This window comes from Empidonax traillii, unplaced genomic scaffold (assembly GCF_003031625.1).
Source record: "Empidonax traillii isolate 1590-97213 ecotype Southwest subspecies unplaced genomic scaffold, ASM303162v1 scaffold449:size826340, whole genome shotgun sequence".
Taxonomy (NCBI): Eukaryota; Metazoa; Chordata; class Aves; order Passeriformes; family Tyrannidae; genus Empidonax; species Empidonax traillii.
In genome coordinates this window covers 637,547-658,260 of record NW_020955642.1, presented here as the reverse complement: position 1 = coordinate 658,260, position 20,714 = coordinate 637,547, and the positions used below count along the sequence as shown (strand labels likewise).

Genomic DNA, 20,714 nt, shown 5'->3' with positions numbered 1-20,714 from the left:
CGCTTCTGCAGGCCAAATAATTGGAGCTGGAGAAAAGAGCAAAGATGCTTCAGACATGGGGTGCAGTGTGGGAAAAGGAAGGTGAAGGACGCAGGAAAGAGCTCTTTAGTTGGTAAGCACAGCACATGCAACAGCAGGAAATCATTAAGAGCCTAGAAGGTTATCTCCAGTTCCCACGAAGCAGCACAGCTGACTGCCTCTCTTGTTTTGCAAGACATGAAAGCAATGCTGGCTGCTTGGGTTGGTGCGGACACACTGGAGGCAAAAGGAAAGGGGAGCGTGCAGTCACCTTAGTTCCCTTGGTCAGAGCTCGGCAGAGTGCCAGGCAGTCATTTCTTCATCAGTCTAACTGCATAAACACACAGAATGGTGTCTGGAAGATTATGTAAAACCCCAACATCTCCTTAAATCTGTACCCCGATATCTAAATATAAAAAGAGAGAATAACAGTTCTTATTTCAAATAAAATTTATTTAAGAAACTTCAGGAACATTTCTTGGAACTTCCACAGCCTTCAGAAAATGAACAGTGAGATGCTGCTGCACAGGTTGCTGCATATAAGGGTGTCTCCAAGACAATCAACCCTGTTTTGTATTATTTAGCTGTCAAAATGCTGCTTCTCCCAGCATAATTAAGTCAAGCAGTACTACACAAAACCAGTTGGAAGAAAAGCATACAAAAGGCCTCTTCTTCAGCTAGTAGAGAGCATCCTAAAATCATTCACAATTGCACCATGTCTAGGGTGAACTCAATGGCCAATTGTCCACTACCTCCCTCTAACATAAACAGGAGGCACGAGCCTGGAACTCAGTCTGGCTATGGCTGCCTGCCAGGGAAAGGGATGGGGGCACAGCCTTGCACTAGCATGAAGGAGTGTGCATGCAGAACTGATTTCCAGCTTTGGATGTCACCAAAGTGGCACTCTGAAGTTACGTCCATGTTTCTAGACAGGCCATGGACACCCTTAACCTCATGCAAGGGAACTGTCCTGCCTGGCACGAGGGCCCATAGGTGACACAACTGAATCATTGGTTAGTTGAGGTACTTTGAACACCTGGTAACACCCAAGTGCCAACAGTTTGGGACCAGACCTTGCAGGATCTCTCTGGTCTTAATGGCTCTACTACAGTCAACAGCACTAGTTTATGCAAGCATCAGCATGTTCAGCCCACCAGCATGTCTTCCACAGTGCAGTTCAGCAAATCAAATGCAACTTCACAAACAGACACAGTCACAGTGCAATTTTCCAGAGGCAGGTAAAAGGCACAGTGGGTTGAGAAACTCCAACAAGGCCCCCAACATTACAGGAGCTCTCTGCATAATTCCGGACAGAAAGACAAGTAGATTCATGTACAGAAGTACAACTGGCACTGTCCAGAGCAAGCAAGGTCTGAAACTGCATCAGAAAACAGGCTTAGGAGTGCTGTCTTAAGTTAGAAAAATCCAAGAAGGAATGGACACTGTCCTCATGAAGGTAAAAGAGTCCACAGGAGCACATTCATCAAGTGTGGCACATTCAGCTCAGGAACAGCTTAAGACTCTGAGCTTTCAAAGACAAAGCTGTTTACTCATGGCTCACCTACACAGCCTTCTTGGCCTCTGTGCTACGATGCTTTTGTTTCAGGTAAAAAACTGTGTCAAACTTGTTGCACAGGAAATTAAAGCCTTGCTTAACAGCTATCGCACAAGCTATAGGGATGAACATGTAGAAACATTTGTTCTCAAACAAAAATACAAGCAGCTTTGCCAGTGGACACAAGACAAACAGTTAATCAGAAACCCTGAAATACTCTGAAGACATTTTTATCTATGGGCATCCAAACGCTGTGTGGTGGACAGGGAGGACATATGGGGCAACCAGGCTCTGAGGTCTTCTCTCTTATTACATAAGACACCCTGGGCAACTTCTAAGCTGTAGCAATTTTAGAGATCTTGACTCAGACATTGGCAGGAGGAAGACCAGCCTTAATATGATTTTGGTCAGGTCTCTTTGTATTTCTACCAGCTGTGACAGATTAGAGCTGCACCCATCAGCCCCTCCTTAGACAATCATGGGCTGCTTCTCCTCCCAGGCTCACTTAGTCAGGGGAAGAAAAGTACTTGGTCTGGTCAGGAGGATTTAGAGCTTTCTCCTTCCATAAGAAACGCTACAGGTCACCCTCAGCTACATGATAAGCAGATTTCCCACTGCCCCAGTGGACACCCCGACAACCAAAACACACCCCAGAAGGTAAGGTGGTCTCAGCATGGTCTGCCCGGCCACACCACCACAGGAAACCCCTGCAGAGCTTGTTCCTCTTGCCCCAAAGAAATAAAAAAAGAAATCAAGAGCATTGCCCTGTTACCATCAACTTTGCAAGGGCTGTGAGGGAGACAGTTTGGGTGACCAATTGGCACTTGTTCTTTAGGTGTGGCAGAAGAGTGGTGACAGTGGGGAGAGGCCACAAGCACAGGAACGTGTGCTGCTGCCCAAGGAAAGCATCACAACCCTTCCCTGTGCCCCTGCATCACCCAGTGCCTTCCCCTAACCTCAAGTCAGCACCTGTCTGAAGTGCCCCCAAAAAACTGACTGAGAAAGGGACATGCCAACAGAAACCAAAACATATGACCATATCGAGGTCTGTGTGCCATCTCTTTTGAAAGAAAAATGGAGGAGCAAGATCCAGTGAAGACTTTCAATACTTCATGCCAGTGATCATGGCCAGGCATAAATCATCTGTCCCAGATGACAGAACAAACCCATGAGACAACACCACAGTTGTGTCACACTCTTCACAGGCTCCAGAATATGAAGAAAAGCACAGCAACACCAAACCCAGAGCAGTCCAGGTGTTGTGTAAGCCTCAGAACAGCACACGTGATAGATCAGTCTTCCACACCTCTGCATGTTTAACGGGATGCCCTTGGCTTTAATCCACTTCTCCAGAAAACCACATTACAATGATAGCCAGTCCCAGTCTCTGCTTTGCTGGTGTTGTGCAGTGGGTGGGTAGCTTTTCTACAGGTGCCAAGACTGACTCATACTTTCCCTCCTTGTACACAGTTAAGACAGGGTATCCTTTTCAAACTCCATTAGACTCTCTTTTTTACAGTCTAATTGGCAAAGCTGCTTACACAAAGGCAGAGGTACATCCTTCGCACCTAGATTTTGCCTACCCCGTTCCTGAGATGTGTGAGGCTGTTGATGTGGAGTCCACTGATCCCATTGAGGAAGAAGAGGAAGGCAGCGATGAACTCACACCAGTATGTCAGCGTGAAGCTTGTGAAGGTGAGATGATCCTTTACAAGGATGGAGAAGCTCAGAACACCAGTGGCCGACAGCAAAAAAGAGACGAGGATGAAAACTGAGCCCATTGCCCATTTCCGCCTTGCATTGGCATCATCACAGACTTGGGACACCATCAGCAGCTCCAGGCCAAATATGGCAACCACAACAGCAAAGGACACCATGCTTCTTATGGGAATCACCCCCACACTCAGCCCCTCCACCTGGGCCAGGCTGAGGTCAGTGACACACTTCAGGATGCTGTCATTGCCAACAGTGCAGAAATGCCACAGTCCAAAGAGCTGCCCCCTTGCAAAGAGCCAGCGGCCATCACAGATGGAGATGGATGACAAGACCACTGCTATTGCCACGCACAGGATGATCAGGCTCCTGATGAGTGTCTCAAAGAAGGATTTCTGTGGTCTCCGGTGCGCCAGCAGCTGCTGCGCCTGAAAGGAAAGTGGGAAAAAAAAAAAAAACAGAGTTAACAGTGCTACTTCAGGGTGAAACAAAGGCAGAAGGACAAAGCTACGGGATTCAGTATTTGAAAATATTTACTTGTGCACATCAAACCTCTTCTCACAAAGAAAAGCAATGCAGTTATGCAGTTATAGGCTGTACCCAGCAGAAAGGAAGGGTGGGTGAAGCTCTCCTGGTTGCTGGGCTGCACGAACAATGCTCCCACGTCAAGGCCCGGGACCAGGATCACAAAGGCTCTGGGCTGAGCAAGATCCCTGCCCCGCGGTCCCGCGGCACAGCCTCCGGCTCTGGCAGGGCTGGAGGATGGAGGCCGGTTACTGGGACTGGGGAGGCAGCAGCAGTGGGACGAAGGGGCACCCAGTTCCGAGCACTGCCCGCCTGGGCTGCAGCGATCCGGTCTCTCCTCACCCGGGGGGAGCAAGGCTCAGCCGCCGCGGGCTTGCGAGGGTCTCCGGCTGCAGCCCCCGCGGAGCCGCGTATGCAACACACGCCCCCTCCCCACCGAAACCCTCCAAGGGGGGCCCGACATTTAATGAAAAGTCAAGCCAAGCGCCCGAACCCCCCTCCAGCCCGGCACGGCGGGGCTCGCAGAGCCACGTGCGGCGGGGAGGGGAGGGCAGAGCCGCGGACCCGGGAAGGAGGGATGTGAGGGGGATCCGGCCGGCTGTGTCCCCGCCGCTCCGGAAAGGGCCGTAGCGACCCTGGCCGCGCAGGGACGAGCTGGAGCCCCGCCATCCCCCCGGCGGGGAGATGCGCAGCCCCGGCGGCGGGCAGACAGACAGACGTACCTGCGCCCCGATGGCCGTCATGCTGCCAGCGGCGCCGAGAGACGCGGGCGGGCTCCGGCCGCCGCTCTTTATCTCCCCGGAGGGCGGAGGGCACCCCCCCTCCTGCCACGCCCGCGGGGCCGGGGCGCCCTCCGGGCCCCCCCGCGGCTGAGTCAGCAGCGCGGCCCCGACGGGCGGAGCCGGGCCGAGCCGAGCTAAGCTGCTCCTTCTGGTCCCCCTGCTCCCCAGCACGGCGTGGGGAGGCAGCGCTGCCCCGTCCCGGGGCACACGCTCGCCCAAGCCCGCTCTGGATCGCGGCCGCCGGGCAGAAGGTGTCCCGGGCGGTGGCGGCGATGCCTCCTGCAGCCTCGCCCCTCCCGTGTCCCCTCGCGTCCCCGGCTGCCGGAGGGCTCGGGTTATGCTGCCCTGGTGCCAGGCGTTCGCCCCAGTCCTGTCCGCCCGCCTGGGACACCGCGGGAGCCCCCCGAGAGCTGCTCCGGGCTGCGGTGCTGGGCACTGCGGTGACACACAGCCACCGAGACGCCTGTGGCTACAGGAAAACCCCGTCCTGCCCTCCTGGCAGTATTTGCGCCCGTGTTTGTGTTCCCGAAGTCGCTCGGCAGCAGCTCCCGGTGCGGCGACGGGTTCGCACCTTGGGCTATGTGTGCACTCTTATCTCTGACCAGCCCGCTCAACTTTACCTATCTCTACCTGTACTGTCAGCAAAAACCTCTCTGCTCATAAAGTTTTATGCCCTTGCTCTTTTTCTCACTCATGTTTTGCCATCCTCTAATGAATTACTGATTGCTCTAGTTTTTTTTTTTCCTTTCCCTAAGAAACAGCTTTTAAAAAGCCCAAGGAAGTTGAGTTTTGCTGTGTCATCAGAAATTCTGTTTTACTACCGAATTCTGATTTTGACTCCAGCAGAGAGGTCTGAAGAGATTCCACAGGGTCCACTGGACAGACCCACGGGTCGTTGTTCCGGGCCTCCCTCATGTGCATCTGCAATCAGAATTCTGCTGTTCCCTTTCTCGCTGAAAGGAATTAGAAAGATCTCCTTCAACATGGGATGGTAGAAGTTATCATAACTTTATCCTCCTTCCCGCTTCCATTTCTGAACTAATTAGATGTCTATACAGATTGACTCATTATTTCAATCTCTATGCAATTTCATGAGGGCTCTCTGTGTTTCCTTTCAAAAATACATATATGTCTGCTATGATTTGGCTGGGGGTGTTTCTGTAACACTGTTTCTAGTAAAGGTGAGTGTTCTGAACAACGTGTTTACTTTAGTTTTCATACTTTGCATTTTAATGATAAATTCTGATATTTTTATTTCTCTTTTCCTGCAGAATCCTTTTGTTTAAATGCTTCTCTACAAAGTGGTATACAGCATTCGATTACATTTCTATCATACACTGAATTGGCATTTTCAGCTTTTGCAACACTTGGCAAATTTTTGCAAGGTCTGTTGTTAAAACTTCTTTGGTGGGTTTGTGGTCTGCAACATTTTTTGTTTTCTGAACATGCCATCCAAGCGAGCAAACTCGATGCTGGCCACATCTCTTTCATTTTAGGTTCATCAGCTGATAGAATAGCTTTCTGAAAATCCTGGGCTGTTTATTCCACAGGTTAAACAGCATTTCTGCCTCACAGTCTGCAGACTGATCACATGCATTTGCTGTTACACCCTTCCACTTCTAAGTTCTAAATTTAACAATATTCATGTATTTTTGGCTCAAAAAACAACAATACCTCTATGCTGTTTATATGTAACTCTACTGAGCAAATGCAGACTTGGACCAGACAAAATACACCAACTCTTATCTGGCAAAAACCTCACGTAACTTATGCTTTTAATAGCATAAGCTCAATCCTTCAAAGCATTAGGCAATTTGTCCCACAATCAGTGAAATCATTCAGGATAGATCTGCATTTAAAACATCGGAGTCATCATAATGGCTTTAGCAATTAAAACCTCTAATTTTTAATAGTGAGGGGTATTCTGCTGAACAAGATAATTTTTTTCCCTGTGTGAGCCCATGCTAAGGCTCACATAAGTAAACATGTGCATAAAAAGCTTTGAGGAATGAGGAAATTAAAGGGGTTACTTCCAAAACAAAACTGCTCCCTGTCATACTTGGATTCTTTAGTAGATATACAGTTATCTGCCAAGCCGGTTCTTTGAGGAAAAAGGGTAGTTTGGGGATGGTACTGTGGGGTGTGGGGTACTTTTGCTGCAAATGCAAAATGGTTTTAATATGTTGTATTCAATTTAGTTTTCTCAAATACAAATGAGAATGCAACTTGACCTGAAATTATTATCAGCATTAAATAGGCACTTTCAGATTCACCCTTTCCTGAAGTTACCCCGGAAAAGATAATTTTAACAGCTGTGTAAATAAATAGAAGAGCTACAAAAAGTTTATTAGCATTTATTTCTACATTTGCTTGGCTAGAGATACATTCTGGTAAAGGTGCCTGGGTATATGAAGCCTGTGAGTACTCTGCACCTTTTTCAAATGAAATGAGTTTATTTTCATTGTCTATAACAAAACAAGCCAAATATATTATCTGCTTTTTAAAGAACAAAATGGAAAAAAATTTTGGAAAAATGCCTCTAGATTATTATTTGTGAAAATCATATATGAAAACAGTGTTTTACAATAAAAAGAGCTCAGTGCCTTAGAAGACAAGAAAAATGTCTGAAAAATACATTACCTACATAATAACAACACAGTAAATGACCTTTAAAGCACTTCAGAAGTATTTTTGGTTCAGTTGTGTTAATGCAGAGTTCTTGGTATGTTGCCAGTTTCATTATTTTGTTTAGAAAGTCCCTTTTCTCTATTGTTTAAGTGGACATTTCACATCCTATCCCTGGAGAGAAAGTTTTCAGGGAAATGTGTTCATAAATAATGGAAATTACCAGAGACTATTGTAAAACATAGAAACAGTTTCATGTGGTTCATTTAAAAAAACATGAGAAGTTTAACACTGAAGAATCTGTTCCAGCTTTTCTCCTGCAGAAGCCTGGAGGAGGTTCAGGACTGAAATCTGAGAGTCACCAGGGGCTTAGGGAACAGTTACCCAATGAAGTATTTCACTTTGAGGTAAAGCAGAACACAAGGGACCAGTCCAGGTTCATCTAATCTTGAAGCCTGTTCCTTCTGTAAATGCATTTGTCAGTTTAATAAAATTCTTTCTGATCACATCTTTAGCTTTTGGCATAGCAACTGACCTGGGCAGGCATTTAAATCCTCATTTTTGCCAGGGTCCTGTTTCAAGGTGTCTTTCCAGGTAGAAGCTGACCTGGTCTTTGAGAGAAATAGACCTCGAGTGTCTTGCAGACTGAGACTTTGGGAGATACCCAAGGTCTGTAGTGGGGGGGGAAATGTTATTTTACTGATATCTTCCAAAAAATGTGAGTATGCAGAAAATTTTGTGAGGAAGAAGAAAGAAGCTGACTGTCTCCTGTCACTGTTCTTTTGCAATCTCTTTTTTCCTGGTAGTAGATTGAAAATACAAGTAGAAGAAGCTGCATTCAGCTCAGGCTGTGTTGAGCCTAGCTGGGCCAATAACAGAGCTTCTGGAACGGGGCAAAAAGTCAGCAAGTTCCTGGCAAGCTGCTGAAGACCAGCAGTTTCTGGGAACACAGGCACAGTCAACCTAAGTAAATTGTGCCTCAGGCAGCAGCATATGTAACATAGGGAGGTTTTGGGTTGTGCCAAAGCCCACACAGCTCAGACCAACCTCTTATCACAACCACTTTACCTCAGGATTTTCCTCCCATCACTACAAATGACTGCAGCCAAGCAGACAGACTCAGCCTGGCATGTAAAAGCATGTAAAGAGGAGACAGCTCCTGGGCCAGATGGTTTCACTTTACCTCCTGCCTGGACACCTCTCCTGTGCCATGGGAAGGCAGACTGATCACCAGTCAGGGGCTACCAAGTGCCCTGCAGCCCCAGGCTCTGCCACTCACTGCTGGATGTGCATAAGAGACCTGGGCTGCTGGACATGCCAATAATACCTAAGAATGCCCATCACCAAAGTCTAGGCCCTACTGTCCATCCAAATCAACTGGTACTTGTTAAGGCACTCATGGCTGGGTTAAAAACATTCTATAATGTGGAGGGGGGTATTACAGTGATTTTACTCCCTACCTCAGTTAAGTCTAGGAAGAGAAGACAGGCTTAAAGAAATACATATTGTATCCTGGAAAGAATTGTTTTCACTCCTGGTCAGCTTTTGGACCTACCTCAGCATCACACTGCACAGATCCAACACTGGGCACTCGATCATTCTGTTTTGGATTCAGACCTTTCCAGGGACCTCTGGCAAAAGTTACACTGGTTTAGGACATACACCAAAGTATTTGCATCTGACCATTCTGACAAATCAATGCTTTGAAATATACATTCAATACAGCCCTCTTAGCACTACTAGAAAAATCTGAGTCCATATTTCAATACTATGTAATCTGGGGGAAATCATATTGTTCAGTTTCTCAGCTGTTATATATATCTTCTCTCAGTAAAACATCAAATCAATGCAGGTAAATATTCAGATTTAAAAATATCAACTACATTAAGCTGGTGAGCTTACCTTTCAGATTCATTACTTACTCAAATGAGTAGTGTTTATTAGGAGGGGACGACATATTACTATCTCAGCCTTTTGGGGAACGCAGTACAAGTCAGTGCCTTGTACATTTTGGTGGGGACAAACAAGGTGTCTGCCTGGCTGTGTTAGCCAAGCCATGTAATTTTCTTTCTTTCCAGGGTATGGAAAGAAATCATGTGGCGATGCTTCTTTTGGTACAGTTCATAAATATACATATACTAGAACTAACTGGGAATGAAAGTTAAAAGACCACTGCAGCCAAGCTCTGTGTGAATTCCCTATTTTAAAATAACCAAGCTGTGCTTAATTTTCACAGATACCCTTGTTCTAGAGGAAATACAAGCTTATTCTATAAATTATAAAGACATATCTAGAATGAATTGATGTTATTTGGACTTTAAATGAGAAGCTGAAAATTGTCTATTTTATAGGTCAGGTATCTGAGTCTGAAGGTACTTCATATACTTGTGGGTAGGGGAAAAATTAAATTCTATTTTTGTTTAATTTTATTCACTTTTACCCTTCTAAATTTATTACTGTGAATGCACTCAAATGTCTTATGTCTATGTAGTATCAACTTATTTTACTTTTGTGCAGCTTTGGCAACTTGGAGCACTGTGTAACTCATTTTTGAGTGACAGCTGTGGTATTTAGAAACCCATCCCAACCAAAATACACTTTCTTTTTTGTCTGCCCAATTTCTAATCAATCCCACCAATCCCACAAGATAGCTCAGATGCCCAGTCACCCCAAAGTGGTATTGCCTAATATTGTTTGCTCTGAGCACTCAGGGGGAAGAGCAAATATTTTGAACAGCAGCAAATACAATTGTAATTTATTTTTAGCAGAATCATCAGGGTCAAATGAGTTCAAAGGTTAAAATACTTGGATCGTGAAACAAGATCATTCTAGATGAACAGTGAAGAATTTTGACAGAAAGACAGTTGCATACTGCAGTTGCCTCAGAGTGCTTTTTGGTCAAACCAAACATTTGATTCACAGGATTGAAAAATCTGGTAGGGGCCTTAAGCAGCAGAGCAATACTGATTTGATAAATCTGTGCTAGGAATGTATCTTCACACATGTTTGTTAAAGGCAAGCAAAACCCACCAGAAAAAAAACAATCCCAAGGAAAACATCATCCCTTTTGGAGCTTATCTCTAACTGCAGTGGGTGCCAATCAGCCAGTTGCTCCGTGCAAGAGCTAATTGTAGAAGAAGGAACAGTGTCTTATCACAGCCACAAGTTAACATTTATTACTGCCATATCCAAAGTCCAGACTGTCCTGCACACTGCAGACTCAGCAAACGAGACCCGAGCGTGTGTGTGCCAGCTGGCCTCTGACCTCCTGCGTGCTGGGCTTGTTTCAGTGCACATCCCTTCCCCTTCGCAGGCGCTGCGAGGATCAGGATGTTGCTGGCCTTTCTTTGATCTAATACAGAGGAAATAGCGGCAACTCCCTGAGTGGGTGTCAGAACAATCCCCTGTTTTGCAGCACTGCCCAGCCATCCAAAGCCTCTGTTCTTCCAGCAAGAGTACCTTACTGTAGTCACAGCAATGGCTCTGAAATTATATTTTGGTTTGAGGCTTGCTGTTTCTGTTTCCGATCTCAAGGCTGCATATGGTTGTCTATTTTTACCACCTTATTAGTTTAACAAAAGCAATCACCTCTACTTACAAATCTGTTTGTGGATGTCCTTAAACCACCACTGTCCTGGTGTCACTACTGCCAAAGTGTTGTTTATGCAGCCCAGGTGCCTCACACACCATACCTGCAAGCACTATGCGGTCACTAGGTCAGCAGCATTTTCAGGCAGCCCATACATTTACAGACATTCATCCTGCTGCTAAACAACCACAACCAGCCCCTCAGCTCAGCTCAGTCTATTTCAGCCCTCTCCCTGCAGTGGTAGTACCCTTAGATAATGGTCATGCACCCAAATATTGTGTTGCAGCTTCTCCTCACAAACACTGTGCGCAGACACACAGCACCTCTGCTTCTGCCTTTGTGCCTCCTGTACAGTCTCTCACTGCAGAGCTCTTCTTTCCACATCTTAAATCTTTCAGCTTACTGCTGAGAAACACAGTTGATTGCCAAATGGCAACTAAATAGTAAGACCACTGATGTTACTTTCTTAAGGAAGGTTAAGCTGCAAGCACAAAGGTGTTACTACACTAAAAATAAAACACCCAAATAAAGACATCCAAGGTAGAGTTCAGTCACTTGTATAACTTGGCAAATAGCATTACTTATAAGCCTGGTCAAGAGCAAGCCCTTTCTGGGATAAGCACTGTGTACAGAGCAATGTTTTCCTAAAGTCAGACAGGTATGGGAAAGGAGAGCAGCACTGCTGCAGTTGAAGTCTCACAGGGGAAATAAAGCCAAATGAGGACTGGAATACTGAACTTGCTATTACCGGCCCATCCTTCATACCCAGCTCCACTGCTTTAGCAGTCAAAAATTCTAACACCTGTTCTGACAGAAAGCATATTAGCAAATCACAGCATGCTCACAGTGCATGGACTTCCTGCAAACAAGAGCAAAAGTGGAAGCATTTGCCAGCGTGAGCTCCGTTCTGACACAGGTTGGTAGAATCCTCCAAGGATAACCAGCTTCACAAAATACAGCTGTGAAGATAGAACTGGCTGTGCAATTTAGGGCTGGAAAAAGAGGTAAAAGCATTCCTTATGCTGAACATCTGCTCTTGCCTCTCTCTTGCAAGGTGAATTTAATTAACACAATCTCAATTAGCAGACAATAGAAGACGAGGTAAAAAATGTTATTTTTACTTACCCAGAAGAACAAGAATAAACAACTTATTTTTGTTCTTTATTCTAACACATTTTAAAGGGTGAAAAGTAGCTCTAAGGGCATTTCCAATAAAAGTAGCAAAGGGGAAAGTTTTAATTTTTGAAAGCATATGAGGTAATCTCCAAGGCTACTACATACAGCAAAGCCCGTGTACCTAACTACAAAATGGTGTTTACCTAGACAAATATGTAATGATAGCTTTCAACTCTATGTATTTATATAAATCAGTTGCTCATATGATGACTGTTAAGTCCTCACCTGTTCAGATGCTAACCAGTAAGGTAGGAATTAGAATGTCTTCCTCCTGTATAAGGCTGGGACTTTATTCTCATGTCCTCTATGCTGGAATAGTTCAATGGCACATTTTAAAAGCAAAAATCTCCCTTTATATTATCGGCAGCTCTAAGAGATCATACTGGGCAGATCATAACAATTAAAAATCTACTACAGATCTCAACTGTGCTTTCTAATCATCATGGCAACACCAGTACTATGCATTTATAGCGCCAAAGGCACCAACTTCACTGTCCTTTCTTCACCTTTTCTTTCACAGGGAAAGTTTTGTGTTCAGCTGCTGAGTATTTGCCTTTTACCTACAGAAGGTCCCACAACATTATAGGGAAAGAGCATGTCCAAGAAGTGTTTTATGAAAGATGATTTGGCAGTTTTTGGCTAGGTTTTTGAAAGTTCCAGACAACAAGTATCAGGCACCTTGTTCTTAGTGTACTCAGCATTAGAGCTGATCTCTTCCCGATGAGCTTTGTGGTGCTCCAGCTTTAGTGGGTTGCCACTCATCTCCGTGAGAAAGGAAGCAAGGGAGGAGTGGTTTGGCCAAAGTCCACATTGCCCGAATAAGGACTACCGACCCCCTCTAGTGGCGCAACGATGGGACGGTTGGTTTGGTTTGTGTCGACAGCTGCAACACAACGGCAATTAAAAGGATAATCACTAAGGGATGACCGACACAACAGCTTAAGTACCAAATGCAGTTTAATGAGTTCCAGATTTTGTTCCCAGAAGGAATTTATAATGTGTCAGTACATTATTAGGCAGGTACACAACTTCTCCTGAAGTACAGGCATGAGGAGAAATGACTATAACACACTAGGTATTTAAGATTACTCTTGGAAACCAGTTTTCCACAGTATTAGAAATAAGGCATGTTTCAGGCGTGCATGTGGCTGCTATATCCAGTCCTCAGATGCCATATTTGGCCTTTAGTTCTTCCACTTTTGCTATGTAAGCTTTCATTGCATCTTCTTTGGACATTCCTGAAGGACAGAACACAGGAGGCAGTCAGATACCCTCTATAGATTAAAATGCCTTTTACAAATCACAATTCCTTGGTATAGCCTGTGGCTACCAGACACCAGAGGAGGCCGGAAGGTCAGTTGGCTGTGAATCCACTGTTAAAGTTTTACACAAATGTGTTCATCAGCCATGATAAAACAGTGTTTCAAAGCCAAGTTGTTTTTGTACAGACGGCAACTAAACAGTGTATCAGTTCTATGAACGCCATTGACAGTTATTACAGGAAACCTATTCACTCAACTTAGGCTGCATTTAGATGTTAGTGCTGGTTCTTTGAAACACCAGGACCCACCCTCTGTCATAGATTAGACTACGTGTTAAGCTCCTTGTTTAGAGCCAAGAGATCAGTTGTTTCTTCTAAAGCTTTCCTAACTGGAAGATGCAGAACAACTGGGGGGAGAGCTCAGCCTCTGGAGTACTAGGCTGAGACCTGGAAAACAGATTCCTTAGGTTTCTGTCCATGTTACTGTTCTCCTTTGTTTAACATCTCGAGCCAGGTGGGCATTTTGCATCTTAATTCCCTTTCACACAGGCAATAGTTTTCATGATTACTTGCACCTTGCAGAGGTAATCAAAAGTTTATTATCATAGCATTCTGAACTTCTAGAAGTCTTGTATTATAAGGAAACACTATTCTGTTTCTTGCTGAACTACATGTGCTTTTCTGACTTTTATTAGTTTTTTAAGGAGACAATTACCTTTCAATGCACTCCAGGCATCCCACTTGGCTTTGCCTTTGAAGTCCAGCATACCAGGGCGTTCTAAGAGAGACAAGGTAAGCAGCAGAATTAGTTTGTGTGATCTGGGTGTAGGTAATACCTCCCTGAAGGCTATTTTGCTCTTAACTATGACAAAGTACAGTGGTTGATCTTTGCAGCTGTTACTAACCTGTAGTCATGAGATTACCTCAAGGGAACACACTAGAACACTCTTGGTGACAACTCTGTCGAGTTCCCTTGAGACAGCAGCATTTGAGCAGAAGAGCACCAATTAGTGTGATTTGGTTTTACTGTGCTTTCTGAAGAGCCTGCTGTCACCTGACAGCTATCCAATTAAAGAACACCAGACCTGAAGTAAAGCAGAAATACCCTAAGGTCCATTACATGCAAAGATATGAAAATAGAAGCTGGTAGCATACAACTTAGAACTCACTATCATCAAGCTAAGGATGTGTTTGTAACCTGTCATCTAGGGATACAAACTTGGAATTTTAACTCACTTCACTGCAGGCTATATGTGGCCAAGTAGAGAATGAATAATGTATATACGGCTACTCTTCAAGTCCCCTCTGTGGTTTTACTTCCTCTCTGTCTCCTTAAAGACAATTCTTAAGACTGTAAAATGGAACTGGACAGTAGCCACAGAAATACCCTTGTGCAGCTCACATGGCACAGTGACCTGCAGAGCTACTTGGCAGCTCTCCAACACAAATCCCATCAGTCACTCTTTCACAGGCTGCTTTTCTGGCCAGCTCACGTTGGCTCCTGCTTCTCAAGAGGGCAGCCACTTACAGAAATGGTGGTATTCACAGCTCTAGAGTACCATTTCCCCTTGTCAAGTATTAAAAGTCTAAGTGTCCAGCCACACCAAAAGGATCGTATCTTAAACCCAAAGTCAGGTCTTTTCTCCCACCTTGGGAAAAGGAGACTGCAATTACCATTTCCTGTACACTTCACTGACAGCTTTTAATTCAATAGACACCCAATAAACTTCACCAGCTACTGGGTTAGGAGGCCAGCACTCTAAACAAATGACCTTTTTCCTTTCTAATTCTAGCTACTCCAGTGTTACACAAGGTCAACAGTGACAGGCTTCACTCTAAATGTTATTCCGGGGGCTGAGCTGCCAGTGGCAGAAATGTAGCAAGAGAAGTAGCAGGAGACGTTTTGCGTGGTGTACCTGCAGACACATTTTTGCCACAGTCTTTCCAAAATGTGATATTTAATTGCAGCTCCTATAAGAGTTTTCTCCCGTTCTTCTGGTTTTGCTTTCCAACGCTATTTTTAGCAGCCAGTCCAGTCTAAATAAACTGTGTGTGTCATTACCCTCGTATTGCAGTTCCACACTTCTGTGGTTTGGTTTGCTGTTTAAGCCTGTTTAACCCCAGAGGTGTTTGCATCAAAACAGCAATCATTTGCAGCACCCCGTGAGCTGGGCAGCTGCCCACTGGCAGAACTCTGCAAAAACCCTAGTCCCACGATTTTGCACTAAGCTAATACACAAAGGATCCCCAGCCCCTCGCTGCACGATCCGGACGGCTGCAGCTGGGTTAATTTAAAAACCAGGGATTGCACAAACCCTTATCGGGCCGGGCCGTGCCCTGCCCGTAAATCCGAGCCAAGTCGGCTCTGAGTCACCAGAGACGAGCCACAGGACTGCGGGCAGCACAGCGGGAAAGAGGCTTCTCCCCCAGCGCGGCCCGGGGCGACACCTACCCGTGTTCACGTCGCCCACCGTGGCCTGTTTGTAGTGGCTGTAGATGTCGAGCATCTCCTGGTCCGTGGGCTGCGACTTGAGCTGCTTCACCTCCTCGGCGGCCTTCTGGAACGCGGCCTGGGGGGAGAGAGCGGCAGTGGGTGATGAGGGGAAGATGCCGAGTTGCCCCCCGTGCCCCCGCAGCCCCCCGGTGTCCCCCGCACCTCGCTCATCTCGGCGGTCCCTCCGCGCTCCCGGCCCCTCAGCGCCTCTGCCGCACCGCCCCCGCCGCGCGCGCGCCTCACCCCTCGCCTCACCCTCCGCCGTCCAATCAGCGGCGCCACGTTCTGCATCGCGGCCAATCGGTGCCCGCCGGGGGCGGGAACGCGCCGGGCAAAGGGCCAATGCGGAGGCGGCACCGGGCCCGCCCATTCATCAGTGTGGCGAAAAAGGGGGCGGGGCCGGAGAGCGGCGCAGCCAATCCCGCCCTGCAGTGGGTGTCACCCTAGGGACGTGATTGGTGGAGTTGGCGAGACGGGACCCGGAAGTGCCGGTGCGGAGTGGTAATGGAGCCAGTCGGGCGGGCGGCGGGTTCGGGATTGGGGGTGGTTATGCTTGAGCGGGTCCCGGTGGGTCCCGGCGCTGCTGCGGGACCGGGGGAGGGTCCTTTCCACAGGAGGGGTCGACCACCAGCGCCTCTGACCTGCACTGTTCTCTCCGCGGAGGCCCAGGGTACTATCGGGCCCCAGCCCTACCTGTGGTCGGTCTGTTCGTTCTGAGTAGTAGATGTGAAAATCGGCGATTTCTGGTTATGCTCCCAAACCTATACCCTTACAGTGTTTTTCCGTCCTGCTCAGGAGAAAGTGAATTGAATGCTGTGCCCTCCAGCCCATGTGGAGTAGCACCAAGAAAATATCCATCTGTGCTTTTAAGGTGATACCCACCCTTAAGGGGAAGGGTGTTCGCAGCTGTTTAATATAAATCTAGATATTTTCAGGTGTGAAGTATGCTTCTTGTTTGCTTGTTTGGCATGTTTTATTTGTGTGTTACAGCATATTTGCAATGGAATTGGATCTCTGGGAATTATTAACCAAGGGGACGTAAAAGCAAGTTGCCCTGTGATGTGGAAGGTCTGTGTTCTCGTTCTGCAGATAGTGCTTGAGGGAAATATTGCTACTTTGCTTTGCCAGGATGGAGGTAGGATAGATACAGGAAACACTGGGATGTACCTGGATATCTACGTGGTGATAAGGCACTTAAATAACCACCCCTAGAAAAACAAAGGAAAAAAAAAAAAGGGGACACACAAAAAGAACATAAAGGGGTGAACGGGTGAGAGAATCCCTTGCAGGACTGGAGGTAGTGACTGAAATGGTTGCTCAGGGATGGGAGGTGCAGGGGTTGTGCTGTGGCCCTGCCTGTGTCACAGCACATGCACTGCGGTCTTTGCTTCTTGCTGCTGCAGCCACAGCAGTTTACCATGTGACCAGGAAACAAGGCTGCTGAGGGATGCCCAGCACCAAAAATAGAGAAGTAGGTTGAGATAGGAAACATCCTATTCTGTGTTTTCCTGTGGAGAGAAAGAGCCCGACAGAACAACACGTAGGCTTGTTTGAAGACGGGTTTAGGTTGATGAAACCACTCTTTTTTAGGATTTGCACTCTGTTAAAGTATGTAAGCCTTGTAGAGCCATTCTAGAAACCTAGTATTATAAATGAAATCCCTTAATTATGTAGAACTGTACTGGGAGGATTATTTGCATGTGTATGTGGGGGCGGTTTTTCCACTTTCTCTAGGGAGGTGAAAACGAGCATTGTGTGACAGCTTAGGCATTTTTCAGGGTATTACACTCTCTGCAACATAAGTATGTTAAAAAGGTTTTGGTTTTGTTCATATTAGCACATTCTTCTAGAGCACGAGGTTACTCACCCAGCAAGTGAAGTCACTTAAAACCCAAAGAACATAATTGCATTTACCCACGACATTTTTGCATGTTTAATGGGAAGTCTGGTGTGGCACCGCACAGTACAGATACAGATCATGTGGTGTGCAGTATCAGTAACGTCCTGTTTGCTTTGAGACCCGGTTACTGCTTCTGTAGGAATAATAGAAGTGAAACCCTGAAAGACATGATGCTGTTGAACTTCTTGCAAGGTTTTAATCTTTGCATGAGGCCCAACCTGCACCTTTGATTTCCAGCTGTGCCCATGCACAAAGGAAAGGCAATAATTCCTCTCTTTAATGTTTTCCAGGTGATTCAGAATTAATTCTCATGTCGTCAGAGGGCTCGACTGTCACAGTTCGTCTTGTTCGCTCTTTTGAGCACCGGAATTTCAGACCTGTGGTGTACCATGGAGTTCCCTTGGATCAGACAGTGAAGGAGTTCATTACTTTCGTGAGGAAGGGTAGGGGGTGCTTGTCTTGTTTGTTCGTTTCAGTCCCATGTGTTGCTGTCCCTGCCCAGGGAAGTGGAGGGGAGCAAATGAATGAAAATTATGTGGCTTTGGTAGAGATGCCAGATTTGTGTTTACATCCCCTGTGAGCTTTTCTCCCTTGGATGAAAGGTCTGGAGTTAATAAGAGCTTCCACGGTCAGTGTGCCATGCCTGAATTTGGATAGACTGCTCCCCCTGCCCAAACCCTGCGTTTAGTCCAAAAGGAACAAGGGCATTGGTGCGTTTGGCTCAGTGCCTCAGGCTCCTTGCGTGGTGCTGTCAGGCAGATATTCACAAATTAAGAGGAATAAATTAATAGAATTTAGAGCCTTTGATCCTAAGGAACTGCACCAGTGTGTGGAATGTGGGAATGCAAGTCTGTTTGCTATTTGGGAGAAGAGAGAATCTTGAAAAAATTGTTTTTGACACTGTGAGGTCTTGCTGTGCATGTTTGTTTCCGAGTTTCTGCCTCCATCGTGGGCTTTGTTCTGCAGATTTACTCATCTGTGGGCTCTGTTTTAGAAGCCTCGTTGAAAGTGATGGTGAATGTAAAAGTTAATTACTGCAGACCAGCCCACGCAGCGACTCAGCTGTTGGGGTGTTACCCTTGATGTTGCAGGTGTATTTCCACACACCTAAGTGGAGACATTCAAAGGGAACAGAATAACATCATTTGCTTTTTTTACATGAAGTCAGCTTAAACAAGTCTCAAACTGTTTATAGATGATAACATTTGAGCAACTCCAATACAGTGCCCTGGGACTCACGGCTATATTGTGCTTTTGGTGACTTCCACTCCTCTAGACAGTGATAGAGATGGCAAGATCTTAGGATGCTTTTAGAAAACTGCAAGTACATATGGAACAGCTGCTGTTATGAAGAAGAAAATAAAAACCAATGCTGAGAAACTTGCTTTTGGTGTGTGCAGTATTGCAGCTCACAGTTATTTGATATAAAACCAGTGCTTCAAACAAGACTTTTTGGAACCTCATTCCACAGAGGCACAGTGCTGTTCCTCGCCCAAAAGCCGTGTTCCTTGCTTTGCTGTGATCTGTTTTGAAGGGGGAGTTTGAGATAAATTGTTAAAAGTACTAATGAAATAATGGTTTCAGCTGCTTTTCTGCCAAGCATTCCACAGGCCTTCCAAGGCCCTGGTTAAGTCCCTGGGTGTCACTGGGAACACTGGCACCTGGGAAGGTGTCATTGTTCTTGCAGATACTTATGAGCTGTGTCCTGTATACAGCTAAAGAGTTGATTTTCTACAATTTGGCTGCTTTTTTTGTGTCTGGTTCTCATCGCTGTGTTTACTGAACAATTCAGTAGTGAACGACAGTTGTCAGCTGTTTATATGAAGTAGAGAGAGGTGCTGTGCAGACCATTAAAAGGGTACTCCTGGCAGATTTCTGAAGGATCACACTCCTGTGACCATATCCTAAATGGACTGACTCACTGTCCTCATGGGTTGTTCTGCTTTAGAGGGACTTCATGCTCAAGTGAAGTTAATCATATATGGGGTTACTATAGAATCTGAGCAACAGGTTGTGTTTTAGTATTGGATGCTCAACCAAGTCTCCTGTGTTGTGGATTTATTTTGATGTAAAAGATGTCCAGGATGCATACACTGCACAATAATAGAAAATAAAATATTGGAAATAAAAAATTGTTTTAACTTGGTGCTTTTATTTTAGCAGATGTGTCTTCAAGAACAGGACTTCCTCCTCCCTTTAAAAATTACAAGTATGGTAGGTGTGGTGTTTTGTTCTTGTTTTAGTTACTGTAAAATGCACACATAATACTTCATACCAGTGCTTATACAGTTTAAAAGATAACTGCTGTGGAATACTCATGCTGGTGCCAGGTCTCGTAGGTAGGGTTATGGCACTGGGATCATGTCTGCAGAACTCGACCATTCTTTTGAAGATCCACATTAATCTTTGAATTAGGCTGCATGTTATGCATTATTTGCTCTTGCGTACGGATGGTTTTTAATATTAATTTTTTATTACTTTTATAAGTGCCTTTTAACTTTGTCTTTGCCCTAATGAGCAGCTTGTGATCTCAAAACACTTTGAAACTGTAGTTCTCTATGTGCTTATGTACTTCAGTATCTATCTACTAATGGTGAAGTCAGAAAGGATGGTGAAACAGAAGCTGAAGGCAGTAAGTAGAAAATGAAGACTTTTGTGTCTAAATAATTTACATTATATAAGACAAGCAGGGGAACTTAGCTATAAAGAAAATATGAAAGCTCTTAAATACAAGTTGGTGGAATGAAATAGCCTAAACTTGGCAGTTCTGAAAGTTCCCTTGGAGTTTTGCTGCAAGTGCTCCTCTGTCTCTTATGTTCTTGGAGCTGAAAAACTCCTTTTTCTACAGTGATTCAAGTAATTGAATGAGAAACCTACTCAGTACATGTGAATGGTAATAAACTCTATTTGCCTATTAAAAAAAAGAAGCCGAGGGTTTCATTTTGTGCTCTTGCTGATGGTGAAGGAGATGGTGCAAAATGAAACCAGAAGAAGGGTTAAGGATTAAGACTGATGATATGCCAGTGGCAAGGACTTGAATGTTACTATTTATTTTTAATTCTAAGTTTGAATTTGG

The 20,714-nt window shown here is 45.5% G+C and overlaps 3 protein-coding genes across 4 annotated transcripts in view; 1 reads left to right on the top strand and 2 right to left on the bottom strand.

Moving 5' to 3' along the window:
• Positions 1-446: 446 nt before the first annotated feature.
• TMEM37 (transmembrane protein 37) lies at positions 447-4,600 on the bottom strand. The gene is made up of 2 exons (XM_027895096.1): positions 4,534-4,600; positions 447-3,714 (listed from the first exon to the last, which is right to left on the bottom strand). The coding sequence occupies exons 1-2, from the start codon at positions 4,552-4,554 to the stop codon at positions 3,142-3,144; spliced, it is 594 nt and encodes a 197-aa protein (XP_027750897.1). The 5' UTR covers positions 4,555-4,600; the 3' UTR covers positions 447-3,141.
• An 8,322-nt stretch (positions 4,601-12,922) lies between these two features.
• On the bottom strand, positions 12,923-15,969 carry DBI (diazepam binding inhibitor, acyl-CoA binding protein). The gene is made up of 4 exons (XM_027895111.1): positions 15,901-15,969; positions 15,697-15,814; positions 13,960-14,022; positions 12,923-13,221 (listed from the first exon to the last, which is right to left on the bottom strand). The coding sequence occupies exons 1-4, from the start codon at positions 15,907-15,909 to the stop codon at positions 13,148-13,150; spliced, it is 264 nt and encodes an 87-aa protein (XP_027750912.1). The 5' UTR covers positions 15,910-15,969; the 3' UTR covers positions 12,923-13,147.
• A 165-nt stretch (positions 15,970-16,134) lies between these two features.
• Positions 16,135-20,714, top strand: part of CUNH2orf76 (chromosome unknown C2orf76 homolog) — a 10,761-nt gene continuing 6,181 nt past the window's right edge. The window contains exons 1-4 of one of the 2 annotated variants that reach the window (XM_027895117.1): positions 16,135-16,239; positions 16,534-16,669; positions 17,926-18,081; positions 19,802-19,852. In XM_027895117.1, the coding sequence (XP_027750918.1) occupies positions 17,949-18,081; positions 19,802-19,852 (184 nt within the window). In that variant the 5' untranslated portion in view covers positions 16,135-16,239; positions 16,534-16,669; positions 17,926-17,948. Of the gene's footprint in view, positions 16,240-16,277; positions 16,441-16,533; positions 16,670-17,925; positions 18,082-19,801; positions 19,853-20,714 lie in introns of those variants that run through there. The other variant, XM_027895118.1, reaches the window with a different exon arrangement.

Bases quoted from the DNA above. Each gene is read 5' to 3' on its own strand.
- TMEM37 (XM_027895096.1), bottom strand. From the start codon at position 4,554: ATGACGGCCATCGGGGCGCAG. The intron at 3,715-4,533 runs GTACGTCTGTCT...CTTTCCTTTCAG, and splicing joins TGACGGCCATCGGGGCGCAG to GCGCAGCAGCTGCTGGCGCA.
- DBI (XM_027895111.1), bottom strand. The intron at 14,023-15,696 runs GTAGGTGTCGCC...TGTCTCTCTTAG, and splicing joins GGTGGGCGACGTGAACACGG to AACGCCCTGGTATGCTGGAC. The intron at 13,222-13,959 runs GTAATTGTCTCC...TCTGTCCTTCAG, and splicing joins TGCCTGGAGTGCATTGAAAG to GAATGTCCAAAGAAGATGCA.